Source organism: Falco peregrinus, chromosome 7 (assembly GCF_023634155.1).
Source record: "Falco peregrinus isolate bFalPer1 chromosome 7, bFalPer1.pri, whole genome shotgun sequence".
NCBI lineage: Eukaryota > Metazoa > Chordata > Aves > Falconiformes > Falconidae > Falco > Falco peregrinus.
Window position 1 is genome coordinate 41,798,718 of NC_073727.1, and position 12,384 is coordinate 41,811,101.

At 40.2% G+C, this 12,384-nt stretch overlaps 1 protein-coding gene across 3 annotated transcripts in view; it reads left to right on the forward strand.

The window, feature by feature from the left end:
• The window catches only part of AIG1 (androgen induced 1), a 127,976-nt gene extending 123,520 nt beyond the window's left edge, over nucleotides 1-4,456 (forward strand). For 2 of the 3 annotated variants that reach the window (XM_005230172.4, XM_027796608.2), the window contains 2 exons: nucleotides 456-619; nucleotides 3,786-4,456. In XM_005230172.4, the coding sequence (XP_005230229.1) occupies nucleotides 456-619; nucleotides 3,786-3,823 (202 nt within the window). In that variant the 3' untranslated portion in view covers nucleotides 3,824-4,456. Of the gene's footprint in view, nucleotides 1-455; nucleotides 620-3,785 lie in introns of those variants that run through there. The other variant, XM_055809590.1, reaches the window with a different exon arrangement.
• The last annotated feature ends 7,928 nt before the right edge of the window (nucleotides 4,457-12,384 follow it).

Here is a 12,384-nt window from a genome sequence, read left to right on the forward strand (position 1 = left end):
CGAGGAGAGCAGCAGAAACACACAAATGTGTACAAAATGAAAGAACACTACAGAAAGCAGAGAGTTGGGCTGTGTAGGAGAGCCTGGAGAACCCTAACTGCTCTGTGGGTAAAGAACCTGCTTGGAACAGAGATGGCTGCACAAAACAGTGGTGTGTATTCCTCGTAAATACAAATGCAGCAAGGAAATACCCGTCTACATCAGAACACAAAAACTGGCCAACTGCTCATATTACATTTAAAACAAAGCAGGAAGAATGTGGGAAATCAGTCATAGTTCCATCATTTGTGATGCCTGGCCTGGGTAGATGTCATCCAGGTGCTCCAGTTCCATTGAAGCTTGCAGTCCTGTTAAATAATTGCTTTTCAGGTTACAGTAGCAAAGCCTATAGCCCAAGCTACTTCTGAAAAACAGGGCTGTAAGAGTCAATACTTGTTATTTTTGTTTTGTTTCAGGGTGTGCTGGATTCACCATGTTACAGGAGTGTGGGTGTACCCACTTCTTGAGCACCTCAGCCCAGGCGTCAAAATAATCTTTTTTGCAGCTGTTACTGTAATAATTAACATATTCTACTTGGTGGGAGAGGTCCTGAACAACTACATCTGGGATACCCAAAAATGTGAGTATTGATTTAGGAATATTACCTCATTAACACTGTCAGGACTAGAGTCTGCTCCCCTGAAAGTTGGGAACGGTTTTAAGCTGGCTAAAACACAGGGGAATGACAGAAGTTCCGCTGAAACGTCTTGCCTGCTTGCTCTTAAAAGCAGCCAGATGAACAGAATGGCTGCTGGGAAGCATGATGAGCTATGAATATGTATTCTTTTTTATAACTTCCAATACTGATTTAAGAGCTATTGGCAATTACCTGAGAGGATTACAACCCACTTATTAGCTGACGAACCCATTAAAGGTAGCTAGAATAAAGTATCATTCTGTGGGAATGCTGTTAATGGTACACTTAGAAATAAAATATATTCTTTCAGTATTTTCAGATATAAGTTGTTTTCTGCTTATACATTTACTCAAGGAAAATTAATACCTTCATGTCAGTAAAATAATAGGAATGAAAGATCGCCTTAGTGCCGGGTAAACATAACTGTGCAGACTCTACATCATCTACCCTACCTAGGCCATCCGTTGCTGAGTAGAGGAAAAGTGAAAATAAGACAAACACAAGATTAAAAGTAGGTCCCTTTAATCTATGAAAACCATTTTTCATTTATCAAGTTGCCTGAAATAAGCAAACAATATTCATGTTCGCTGCAGTGGCAAATCACAACTTGACTGAAATCCATGCTCCGTGGGAATTCTGTCATTGCATGCATTGGGCCCATAACACATTGGGCCCATACGAACAGCCTGTATCCCCTTCTGGGAAACTTAGTGTGCACTGGTTGATACAACATCAATTCGCATGCTAGTTTATTGCACGCACAAATTCTTTTAACAAGTCCTCCAGTACTAGGTAGAGCCTAACGCCAGAAGCTCAAAGCAGTTTTACTTGCCGTTTGCTCATATTAGCACTCAGGTATAAAGCATCTTTCTTTTTTTTTCCTCTGGAACCAGCAATCATTGGTCACGGTGTTCAAGTCTGGTTTTCAGTCCTCAGTCTGATGCCACATTCACATCTATTTAACTTATTTAATTTAATTCAGGAAAAAAGTTTCTTAAAAAGGCAGCCACAAGGAATAATTTTGCTTGACCTAAGTCCTGTATGAAGAACTGTATGTGGTGAAGAATCACATGTTCTTACTGAGTTCATGAATAAGTAAATGGTGGTAAATCCGTCACTATTCCACAGTAGGCATACCAAAATCCCTGGTTCTTGTGGCCCTCCACCCTAGAGGAGCTAACGTCAATCAGGTCATTCTTCCAACCTCTTGCAAGGTTTGGTGAATGGCCTTACTATCCTCTCCATCATTTCCTTGATTTGATTAAAGAATATTGATCCAAAGTCCTTTGTGGCTCAAACCAGAAAGCCATGAGTCACCTGGCAGTTTGCTGTGCTTGAAACATTTTGCATAAACCTAACCTGAAACGTATGGCAGGCACACCACAAGCAGCAGAGATGTTAAATAATGCCAGTCTGTCACTGTGCAAGACTTGGGAAAATACTATTAGAAAACTGTACATTTAAAAGGGGCTTTTGAGCCGTAAGATCGCAAATCAAAGCAGTCTGCCATGAGAAGACTTCAGGGGTGAGAAGGGTTGGTTTGGGTTTTGAGTTTTTTCCTTTTCCTCTGGAGATGTATTAAATAAAACCTCACTACTGACAAAATGATTTGCAGTTAGTTTTTCCAAGTTAAACCACAAACATGGTAGGCAAGGAAAAATTTGCCCTTTGTACAAGCCAGTGTCTGTCCACAGTTTTGAGGGTATCTGCATTTCTGCCAAACTATTTTATGCATCTGCAGTAGAGTGCTTCAGAAGACAGGAAAGAGGCTCTTCTAAAAGGCAAATAAAACAGCTCATTTAAAACTATTGGAAAAGTTCCTTCCAGCAGAAAGCAGAAGACTCAGGATTGGCTCTGGAGAAGCCTTGTAAACCCACTGTAATCTTTTGGACCCAGCCTCTTGTTTTGGTTGTTAAACCTTCAGCTGTGGCTCTTCCATTACGTTGGTTTGCCAGCATCAGCCAGGGCCGTTGTGCTTGGGCCGCCAGCAATGCGCAGACCCATTTGTTTCCGTGTTGCTTCTTTCAGCAAGACAGCTCTGTAGCTGTACTTTTTAACTGCAGGTGGGTCTTCTTGTTTCCCATATTGATATTAATTAACTATGTTTTTAAAGTGACTTTTGGTGTATGTACCATCTGTGCGTGTATTGCATTAGCAGGTGATCCTACTTGTGACTGGATTTTCCTCTCAGAATTCTCAAACATTGCTTCTCCTCTCAGCATTCTCAAACATTGCTTTTCTTTTGCCTTCAGTCCTCAGAAGTCTTTCTTTTCCAGCATGCAGCAGGCCCGAAAACCTCCAAAAGAAATATTTGTATTTGAGATGTCTGGCAGAGAGGGCTTAGTCAGAAGAACAATACTTGTGTCAGATACCAATAGCAATTCATTGTCCAGGAACAGGCATATGAAATAGCTGAATGTTTTCATTGCCAGAAAAAACACAATCTGCTGCCCGGCCCAGACTTTGCTCAGCATAGAAAAGAGACAAGTCCTGCAGCAAGGATAAGCTTTTTGAGAAGCTCTATACTCGGCCCTCCTGGCATTACTGAAGGACGTGGCTGCTACAAGAAGAGAGGCGCCCTGTCAAGAGTAATTGACTCTTCATTCTTGTACTCTCAAAAAAGGGAGATGTACTTGCAAATATTTAAAAATCCGATGTTGAAATGGAGGGGGCCTTAAAGCTATTGAATTCTGAAACATATTTTTTAAAACTTCCTTTCAAATAAAGTCAGCTGCTTCACTTCAGCTATAATAACATCTACTTTAATTTGCTTGTAGGTAAGCAGAGGAGGTGAGGGAACTAACTGTTCCCAGACCCCTGCAGCCGTCAAAGGCTGAGCGTGCAGCAGGGGGTTAGGCTGGTTTGAAAATGGTCCAGAGGGAGGGAGGATTGTGCGGTTCATTACTGGACAACCACTGCCATCAGGTGTGCAGATACTCTTTTCCTTCACAGCAGGTGAGTTAACATGTGAGAGCATGGGAGCAAGTAGGGAAGAAACGGGAGCAATAAAGGGAAAGAAAGATTAATGCATTGGAAGAACCTCTCTAAGTAAACTCTTCATTTTTATTCATTGAGAGATTGTTAAAAGCTGTTCTCCATACATTTTCAGGTATTGAAGAAGGAAAAGAAAAGCCAAAATTGGACTGAACAACAGAGGCAACATGGAGGATTGTTTCTGGCTGCATGGAAGATTTCTCATCCCCAACAGAGGTTGGCGTGGAGAGGAATCTTTTGGAAAGGAGGAAGTTAAATGGGCCCTCTGCTCAGTGCAAGGATATTTTGGGGTTTTATATGGAGGGAAAATGATTTTAGTTAAGAATAATGATGTTTCAATCTCCATTCCTATTTCTTCATGCTTGCATGTGACATACATATATAAGATGTATATTTATCTCCACGGCACTCTCAATGAGCATTTCTTGCATCAAATAAGTCATTAAACCATTAAATCATTAGAACTTTTCCACCAAGAACAATGAGTCTATCCTCTGTATTGTTTGAGAAAAGCCTAATCAGATAGATCTAATATGGAGAAACAAAACAATCCTATATATTTCAAAGTACAGTGTGAAAATACAATAGAAGTTAATTGCATGAATGTATCTGAAGAAGAATTCAATCTGACTGAAATATTAACGTAACACTATGTAACAGCTGCCTTAAATCAGTGATGTTAACAATTTTATCGGTCCAGTAAATCCTTATTTGCAGTGTTAGACTACCTAAATACGATGCAACTTTTCTTAAACAGACCTAAATAAAGATCAAATTATCCCTCTGTTTCTGTTTCTTCATGCTAATTCTTGAAATTCCAAATGGATTGATGACATTTGAATAATACATTTTCAGGTTTTCCAGCATCAACTGTAGATGATATTTCTACATGAGGATTTTTCTTCTTGTTTTCCTAGTACAAGACCTGATCCTGCATTTTCAAGTTGTAAGTTCTCAGTAGATGGGCTGAGCCATTAGTGTTGTACCAGAGAACATTTAAGTCTTACTTCAGGAAGGCACGTAAGCAAATATTTAAAGTTAAACAGTTGCCTGTTTGTATTAGGAATTCAGTTGCAAAATACTAGTGATCATTTAAACTTGACAAGATTCTGTTTAGTTATCAGACAATCAAGAAAGAACTCTAGTAGGCAGAAAAATTGTCTAGAATTTAAAAAAAAGTGAAAGGAATATTTTTCAGCAAAAATTTTTTTATAAAAAAGTAACTTTAAGATCCAAATCTCTTGGTATTCACATCACACATTTATTCATTAGCATATTTATATGTATTTATTTTAACACATACAAAGTACTTCAAAGATGCATGATGTTAATGTGTGATTTTTATTAAAGGGATTTCTGCAGAGTTTTAATATTACTTAACCATGTTTCTGCTCTGGAACAGTTCTGGAGGAACCTGGTCTCATGCAACTCATGACATGCCTCCACAGTATTTTTTTATATGTACATGTATTTATGTACACACTAATGTACATGTACTTATGTACATAGTAAAAAGTGCACAAGTTCAACAATGTTGGTTTTGGTTGGTTTCCTTCAAAATTAAGGCTTCTGTGATTATATTGTCTTTGTGACTGTTTGCCTGTCCTCAATAATTTTTAACTTGTTGATCAGAATTGCAAAGATTTCAAAGCTAGGCAAGTTACTAGAAAGTTCATGGAAATAAGTTGCCAGATAAAGAAGGAGGACCTCATCTGATGGTCCCACAGAGGGAGAGGACAGGACACACAAAACCAGCAGAATTTGGAAGCAAATTAGCTGTAGCCGTGTGGCCTTGTGTTAGGGATATTATATTCTGGTCCTGAGCTGTACATTACATATGCAGTCATCCTGCAGTATGGTTACTCTCTCCACAGGTAGCTAGGACTTGATTTTAATAGATGGTTGTTATTGGAGGCGGTAAGATGTCTGTTATATGCAACAGGTTTTCCAAACTCAGGAAGGAAAGAAAACATGGATTCAGTCATGCGTAGTGAGCTAGGAACTTATGGAATGTTTAAAGTCACTGCTTCTGAAAGCTGTGGTGGCACATGGAAGTACTGGTGGGCAGTGAATGTGCTAAGGAATCTGGCTGTACTTTCCAACAGCAGCAGCAGCAGTGACGGACATCCCCTTGTGACAGATTATCAACTGCAGCTTAGGGTGGGAAGCCCAAAGCACAAACCCTGTTGACTTGTTTGTCATTTGAAGAACTTGAATGACTTGTACTCTGCTGTTAAGTCTAGTACATTTTTGCAGTTTTTTTCATGGGGATTGTTTCCTTCACTGCATTCAAGAATTCATTCTGATGGAAGGATTGTGTTAAATAAAAATAAATGCTGAAATGCCACACAGCTGTACACACTCTGCTAGAACACACTCTGAACATCTCTGCTGTATTTATTGCACAACTGAATGGCTGAGACCTCAAAAACTGGCTGTTGATGGAAAGATTCCTCTTTCTCAGCAAGTTTTGCATCTGCTCAAGATAAGTTTTTCTTCTAATAACATATTGGTTTAGGTGATATTGGAAATGTAATAAGAATATAAAGAGAACAGAAACATCGGAGACCAAAATTGCATAGCTGAATCCATAGGTAGGTGTGCAAGTAAAAGAAGACTCCCTTTCAGAGGTACAGCATAGGGACACTTTAAATTGTCATCCTTCGTATCTGTGAATTTGTGAATATTCAGCACCTCAAAAAAAAAAAAAAAAAAAAAGACTACCAATCTTAGATCTTGCTTAAGCCCCTGAGGTTAGCAATGTTAGCCAAAGGCACTGTATGTGCCACAAAATGTGGTGGGTTTCATTTGGTTTGAGGAAATTTGTAGTATTCCAAGAAGGTTTGAACTCAGTTTGTCTTCTCAGATCTCAAAAAGTCCTCCACCTGAGAACGATGAGCTTTGAATCATCATATTTAAAGTCAAAAACATTTTAGAGCATTAAATCCAGCCTATGATGTATGAACCATGATATAAATAACTTCGGGGCCTGTGTACCCAGAGAGCACTCTTCTAGACTGTGTTCATTCCCTTTAGAATTACACAATCCATCATTCTTAAGAAAGATGATGGATGAATGATGACTAAAGTAAAAGTCACTTGTAAGCTTGCCAAATTTCAACCATCTTGGCTGAAATTGTCCCTGAAAGGTATTTCTCTTGGGGGAACTATTTTTTTGGTGGAAAACTTTTTGTCAGAACAAGTCATCTATTTCAAAGTGCAAGTCTATGAAAAAAAAATCATGTCTGGAAAACTTTATTCTTCTCTTGCTGTGGAGTTGGGTCTTTGGAAGAAGGATAGCATCTATGTTAGTAACACTTCTGAATTTATGGGGAAAATATATTTGTCTTTGTCAAAGTTTTAGAAAAAATATGCTTGAACATATGCATGCACAGGTAATTCTCCAAAGTGTTTATCAACTTTGGGGAATCATCCATCTTGTGGCTGAACAGGATTTTTCCTACCATCCCTGATCTGTGGTCCTTCTCCAGGTCTGACTACCCAAGACGCACACCAGAATGGGGACTCCCCAACTTTGGTTCCCATGTATTGTCAAAACCTCTCCAAAGCTGCCTAGAACATGTATGAAGGAAGCAAAGCTTTGATGAAAACCTGAGTGACGAGAATAGGTTTTAGATGGATAAACTAAGTGAAAAAACTCCAGCTTTTCCCTTGAGGACTGCAGTAAAGTTAACTTAGTAATGTTTATTGAGTATGTCATAGCTGTAATGATAAACCACATAGAAAACATAGACAACCCTGTGAAAGAATCATTAGTTTTGTTGTCAAGAGAATAATATAGCATGCAGTAAATAAGGCAGGCTGCCACACCTTGAACCACAAGGAAAAAACAAAATACAGTTTCATCATTCAGTGGGCACCATCCATCATGTGGTATGAATGAGGCAAAGGAAAAAATATTGTGTGATCATCTAATTAAAGGCAGTATCATACTTCATACTCACAAGGGGCCAAATTAATGTTGAACTGGTTGCCTTAATTCTGACATTACCTCACTCTTGAATGCCTGGCTTTGCAATCTTAATAATACTCTCTTGACTTAGTATAGAACACAAAAAAAGAGGGAGATTTTTTTTAAGTCCAGTTACAAAGTCTAGCCACAGAGTTGCCATGAATTTCAGCATGAACCTATCCCCCGTTTGGCTTCAGAAAGCTCATACTCGCTTCCTGCATGAATTTAGCTACCCCAAAACTTATATGCACAGTTCCTATACCACTCTGTTACAAAGGGGTTGCCATAATTTGCAATCTTTCACCATAATTTCAAAATTAAATTATTTTAATCTGCAGTTTGGCTTGTGTGTGGTAAAACTGTTGTTTGCTGTCTCTCTGTAGCTACTGTTGCCTAATTTTAAAGGAAAATGACAAATATTTTTCACTATTTGTAAGCTGATACTTTGTTTCTCTGCCTACATGAGTAACAGCTAAATTACCACCAGTGCATGTCAAGTACTTGGACACTGAGTAGACTGAAAAATGGCTATCTATTCTGCAGGCTCCCATGTGGCAGCTTGTAGTCACAGTGTATGAGGCATACACTTCTTAGTTTTCCCTATTGAATTTGCTTTTCAAAGACTATTTCAAATCCTAAACAACAATTTCTTCTTCATGTTTTGTTTCTGTAAAGGTTGGTCAATATACAGGGCTCTGATAAACACTCTGGTAGCCTTTGAAGACCATTAGACTGAGCACTGAAAGGGTTTATAATCTAAAATTTGAGTTATAGTCCTGAAGAGACCATCAACCTGAGGTTAGCATCACTGAGGTAGGTTTGGTGTTCCTGCCCTGGGAGTAAAGGAGCAAGCAGTAGGAGATGTGTAGGTGAGGTTGCCTCTGAATGCAGCCTTGGAGAATTGACACTACTAATCCTGTCTTTTAATGCGCCTGTTTTTCATGTGAACAGGGGCAAATGCTGGCATTTTCCATCTGCAGCAGCAAAGGACAGCTCCTAATCAAAGCACCGTGCATCCTAGTAGAAGAAGTCAGCTCCACTACGGTATTCCAGTTGCTCTGCTCCTGTTCAGAGCTTCACCTGCTGGTCTACCCAGCTGCTTAAACTGCACACAGGTCTTGCAGGGAAGGAAAGAAACCTGGGAGTGTTATCATATATTTGGGCCATTATGTTTGCCCCAACATGTATGAACATGTGTTGTAGAAGTGCAGGTGTCTTCCATGCGTCTTGTCTGCAGTATTAAACCTGAGGTTTGACTATTGCAGAGGTCCCAGGAAAAAAAAGCAGCTGCAGGTTTGCCTTTCTACAATGGCGGTCATCTCTCCTCTTTCTGAAGCAAGAGGAGCAAAGGGGAAAGGAAATTAGCGTTGAAAGTAAAAAGAACTAGCTGTTAACATCTGTGTAGAGTAGTACTTAGGTGCTTGCTGAACTTAAAAGTGCATGCATAGATGCTTTTCAGTGCAGGGGCTTTGCTGAATGAGAGGCAAGTGGACTTGCAGGTGCGATGCTTTCTGTAGTGCTTTTAATGACATAATGAACTGAAAGAGCTTTTTGTACTTAGAGTGAAAATAGGTCTTTTGAGCATAGTGACTTCCTCTTGTACTATTAAGTAACTTTAAGAACAGAACTGTCCAATTTACAGACCATAAACATCAAATATATTTAACATATATTCTCCAAAATAAGCAATTTTATTTTTATCAAAATGCACTCTGTTCTGTTCAAGTAACAGATGGAAATCAATGGATTTTAGTGTAACTCAGAAGAGGAAGTTGTAGTTTTATTCCCCTAAGTGCCCTTTTCTTGTTCAGACCGCAGCTGTAAAGGGATTGGAATCTCAATACAATACATGCCAGCACGGAAATTTGAAAGGTAGGCCACAGACTTCGTGGCCCACCAGAGGAGGCATCTGCTGTTCCTTAGAGCTGAGTAAAATAAAGCAGAAGTAAAATAGCATCTTTTTCATATAATTCATGTTGTAGTTAGTCATCATGTCCAAGTTCACCATTTTATATATAGCCTGGGTATTAAAAAGTAAACATCTACCATTAGGCTGGAGAAGTATCTCCACAGTGTGCATTCTAATTATAGAGATTGCTATGGTACAGTCAGTACTAGGACATAATATCTCAGTGCTTTTTTAATATGCAGATCGTCCCCACTTTATGTATGTTGTTTACATAGAAGTTAAACGTGCACATGCATACAGATACATATATACACACAGACATGTATACACATGGACACACATGATCTCCTGTAGACTCAGATGTTAAATGGCCGTTAGCTGGAAAGGAACCAGGCACTGTGAAAGGTGTCATTCCTGACCTGGGCAGTAATTCCACCATGACATAGCAATAGGGATGATGTGCGGCTGCAGTACTCTGCAGTACTGCATTTCTGGATGTTTAATTTTGCAGGCAGAGCCATGCCTGGCTAGTTTTCTACATATAATCGTCTTAACTTCTTTACTATGTAAAATAGAATAAATTGTTCTTACTCAATAATGGTTCCTAATTTGACTTCTAAGTTTACATCTGACAGGTGTAATGGGATAAAAGAGAGGGAGGTCACTCCTTTTCTGCTACTGGTATTAAGCTGCAAACCATTTTCTCTAGAGATGGCTTAACAGGAATGTCGTTAGTCACAGAGTGGGAAGAGGCAATTAAGCACACACTTAGGCAGCAAAAGTGTGATAACAGAGGACCTCAGCTACCTGTGTGTAGTCTGGCCAAGAGTCACCATGGAACAAGTTACAAAGAAGGAATTTCTTGAATGATTGGTTCTTGAAACAAGTGGCTGTGGCGTACACAAAGGCAGGGAGGGCTCTCAAACCTGGGTGAAGCTCAGGAGCTCGTTGGAGACATGATCCCAGCTGAACCATTAAGCAATACTGACCACAACATGATTACAGTCACCCTGCCTGAGGAAGGGAAGGTACCAAGGCTTTGTACAGTGACCCTAAACGTTGGAGAGGAGTGGTGGGGAGGACAGGAATGTGGGTGGGGGGAAAAATGTAAAAAACTGTCACCATCTGGAGGTGACTTGCCTCCAGCAAACTGTTCCACGAAGGAGCTCCCTTGGCACAGACAGCGGGAGCTTCTGCCATCCAGCAGGAACGTTTTGCAGTGAGCACTCATGAGGCAGCTCTGGGGACCTGTGTAAGAGAAGATAAACTAACCTGGTTAGAAAAATCACCTCAGTTAGGTGTAGCCTACAGCTAGGTACACCTCCAGTCCAGCACTCAGTCACGGTGGGGTCGGGCCTCTCTCTCTGCTGAGGCCATACAGTTAGGCAGGATTTTGAGCTCATTCCTCAGGGGAGGAGCTACTGAGGCCAACCCTTATGTAGAAATGGTGCCATAGGCATCCTGCCAAGGACAGCACAGTGTGTAAAATCCCAGGTCTGAGCAAAAAATACGTAGACATGTGACACTGTATTGTGATACTTCTAATGTCAGAACCACTGTTGGGATAGGCATAGTTAGATGCATATATATATATATATATAGTGGTATAATTATATTCTAGCTGTTTCTGGTGTTACAGAGTTTTTGGAGAGAGCCACAATACTGAATAGGTGGTAAGCTTAGAAAGGGGTCCGCTGGGTGGCCTATGATACATTCACATCAGGAACACTTAAAAAGTCAAGTACCTGGCTGCCACTGCTGTCGGGGTTACGGAGGTGGGTTTACTGCACAGTGTGGGAGCACACCATTTGTACCGGCCCACAGCTGAGCTCTGTAACGTGTGGTACTTTTCCTTCAGCAGGAAGTCCCTGTAGCCCAGGCCATCCCAGGAGCTAGCCAGGTCTGGGCTGCAAACACATACTCTGCTCTGCTTGTAAACTCAGCTCCTATAGGGCGACGTACATTAGCATGTGGCATAGGTATGTTTGGGGTGTGTGTCTGGAGATTTCAGACTAACTCGAAGGAAAAAAAAAAAAGATGTAAGGCTTTGTTTAATAGAGCGTTAATTATGCAGGTACTGGAAGATTTCTAGTTCCTTTCAGCACTTTCACTTGGCTTTTAGATTCTGCTGGATATACTTAATTTTTTAAAACCCTCTACATTTTGCAGTTTACACATTTGCATAGCGTAGGACTACTGTCAGGAACATATATCTGCAGATCTGGGGCATAAGCTGTTCTCATCGTTTCAGTGGGATGGAGAAGAGAAAACAGTTCAAAGGAGGAGGATGGGGGAAGGGAAGCATTTCCATATTTTTTTAAGGAATCATAAAGACACACAGGCAAGTGTGTCAATCATGAGACATAGTTGTCTATTTAATATTGTCAGGAATACAAAAGTTCACAGAGCACATGTGTGAGAAGGTGCTGCACTGCCTTGACTACATGATCTGCATGATACATGTCAGAAGATGGGAATGTTGCTATGGCAATTCTTCCCTCTCCTGAATACTAAGTTGACGAAGAAGCCAGTCCACAATCAGGCAGGCTCATTTATGAACTTGCCTGCTCGGAGATGCTAAACACTGTTTATAGTTTCTCTTGAAAGGAGACAACATTGTTTTCTGCCCTGGCCTCTCATGGCCCTGCACCCCAGTCCTCCTATATTCCCAAGGTTTTTGTGATATGGAAGCTGAAGACAGAGATTTAACTGAATTTTGTGCTGAAGGCTGTTGGGGTTTTCCCTTAGCTTATACAGTGTCCTTCAATTTCTAGCTTGCTAAGAAGGCAACAGACAGATGAGTCTCTCTGCATTTCCAAAAGCCATCTTGCT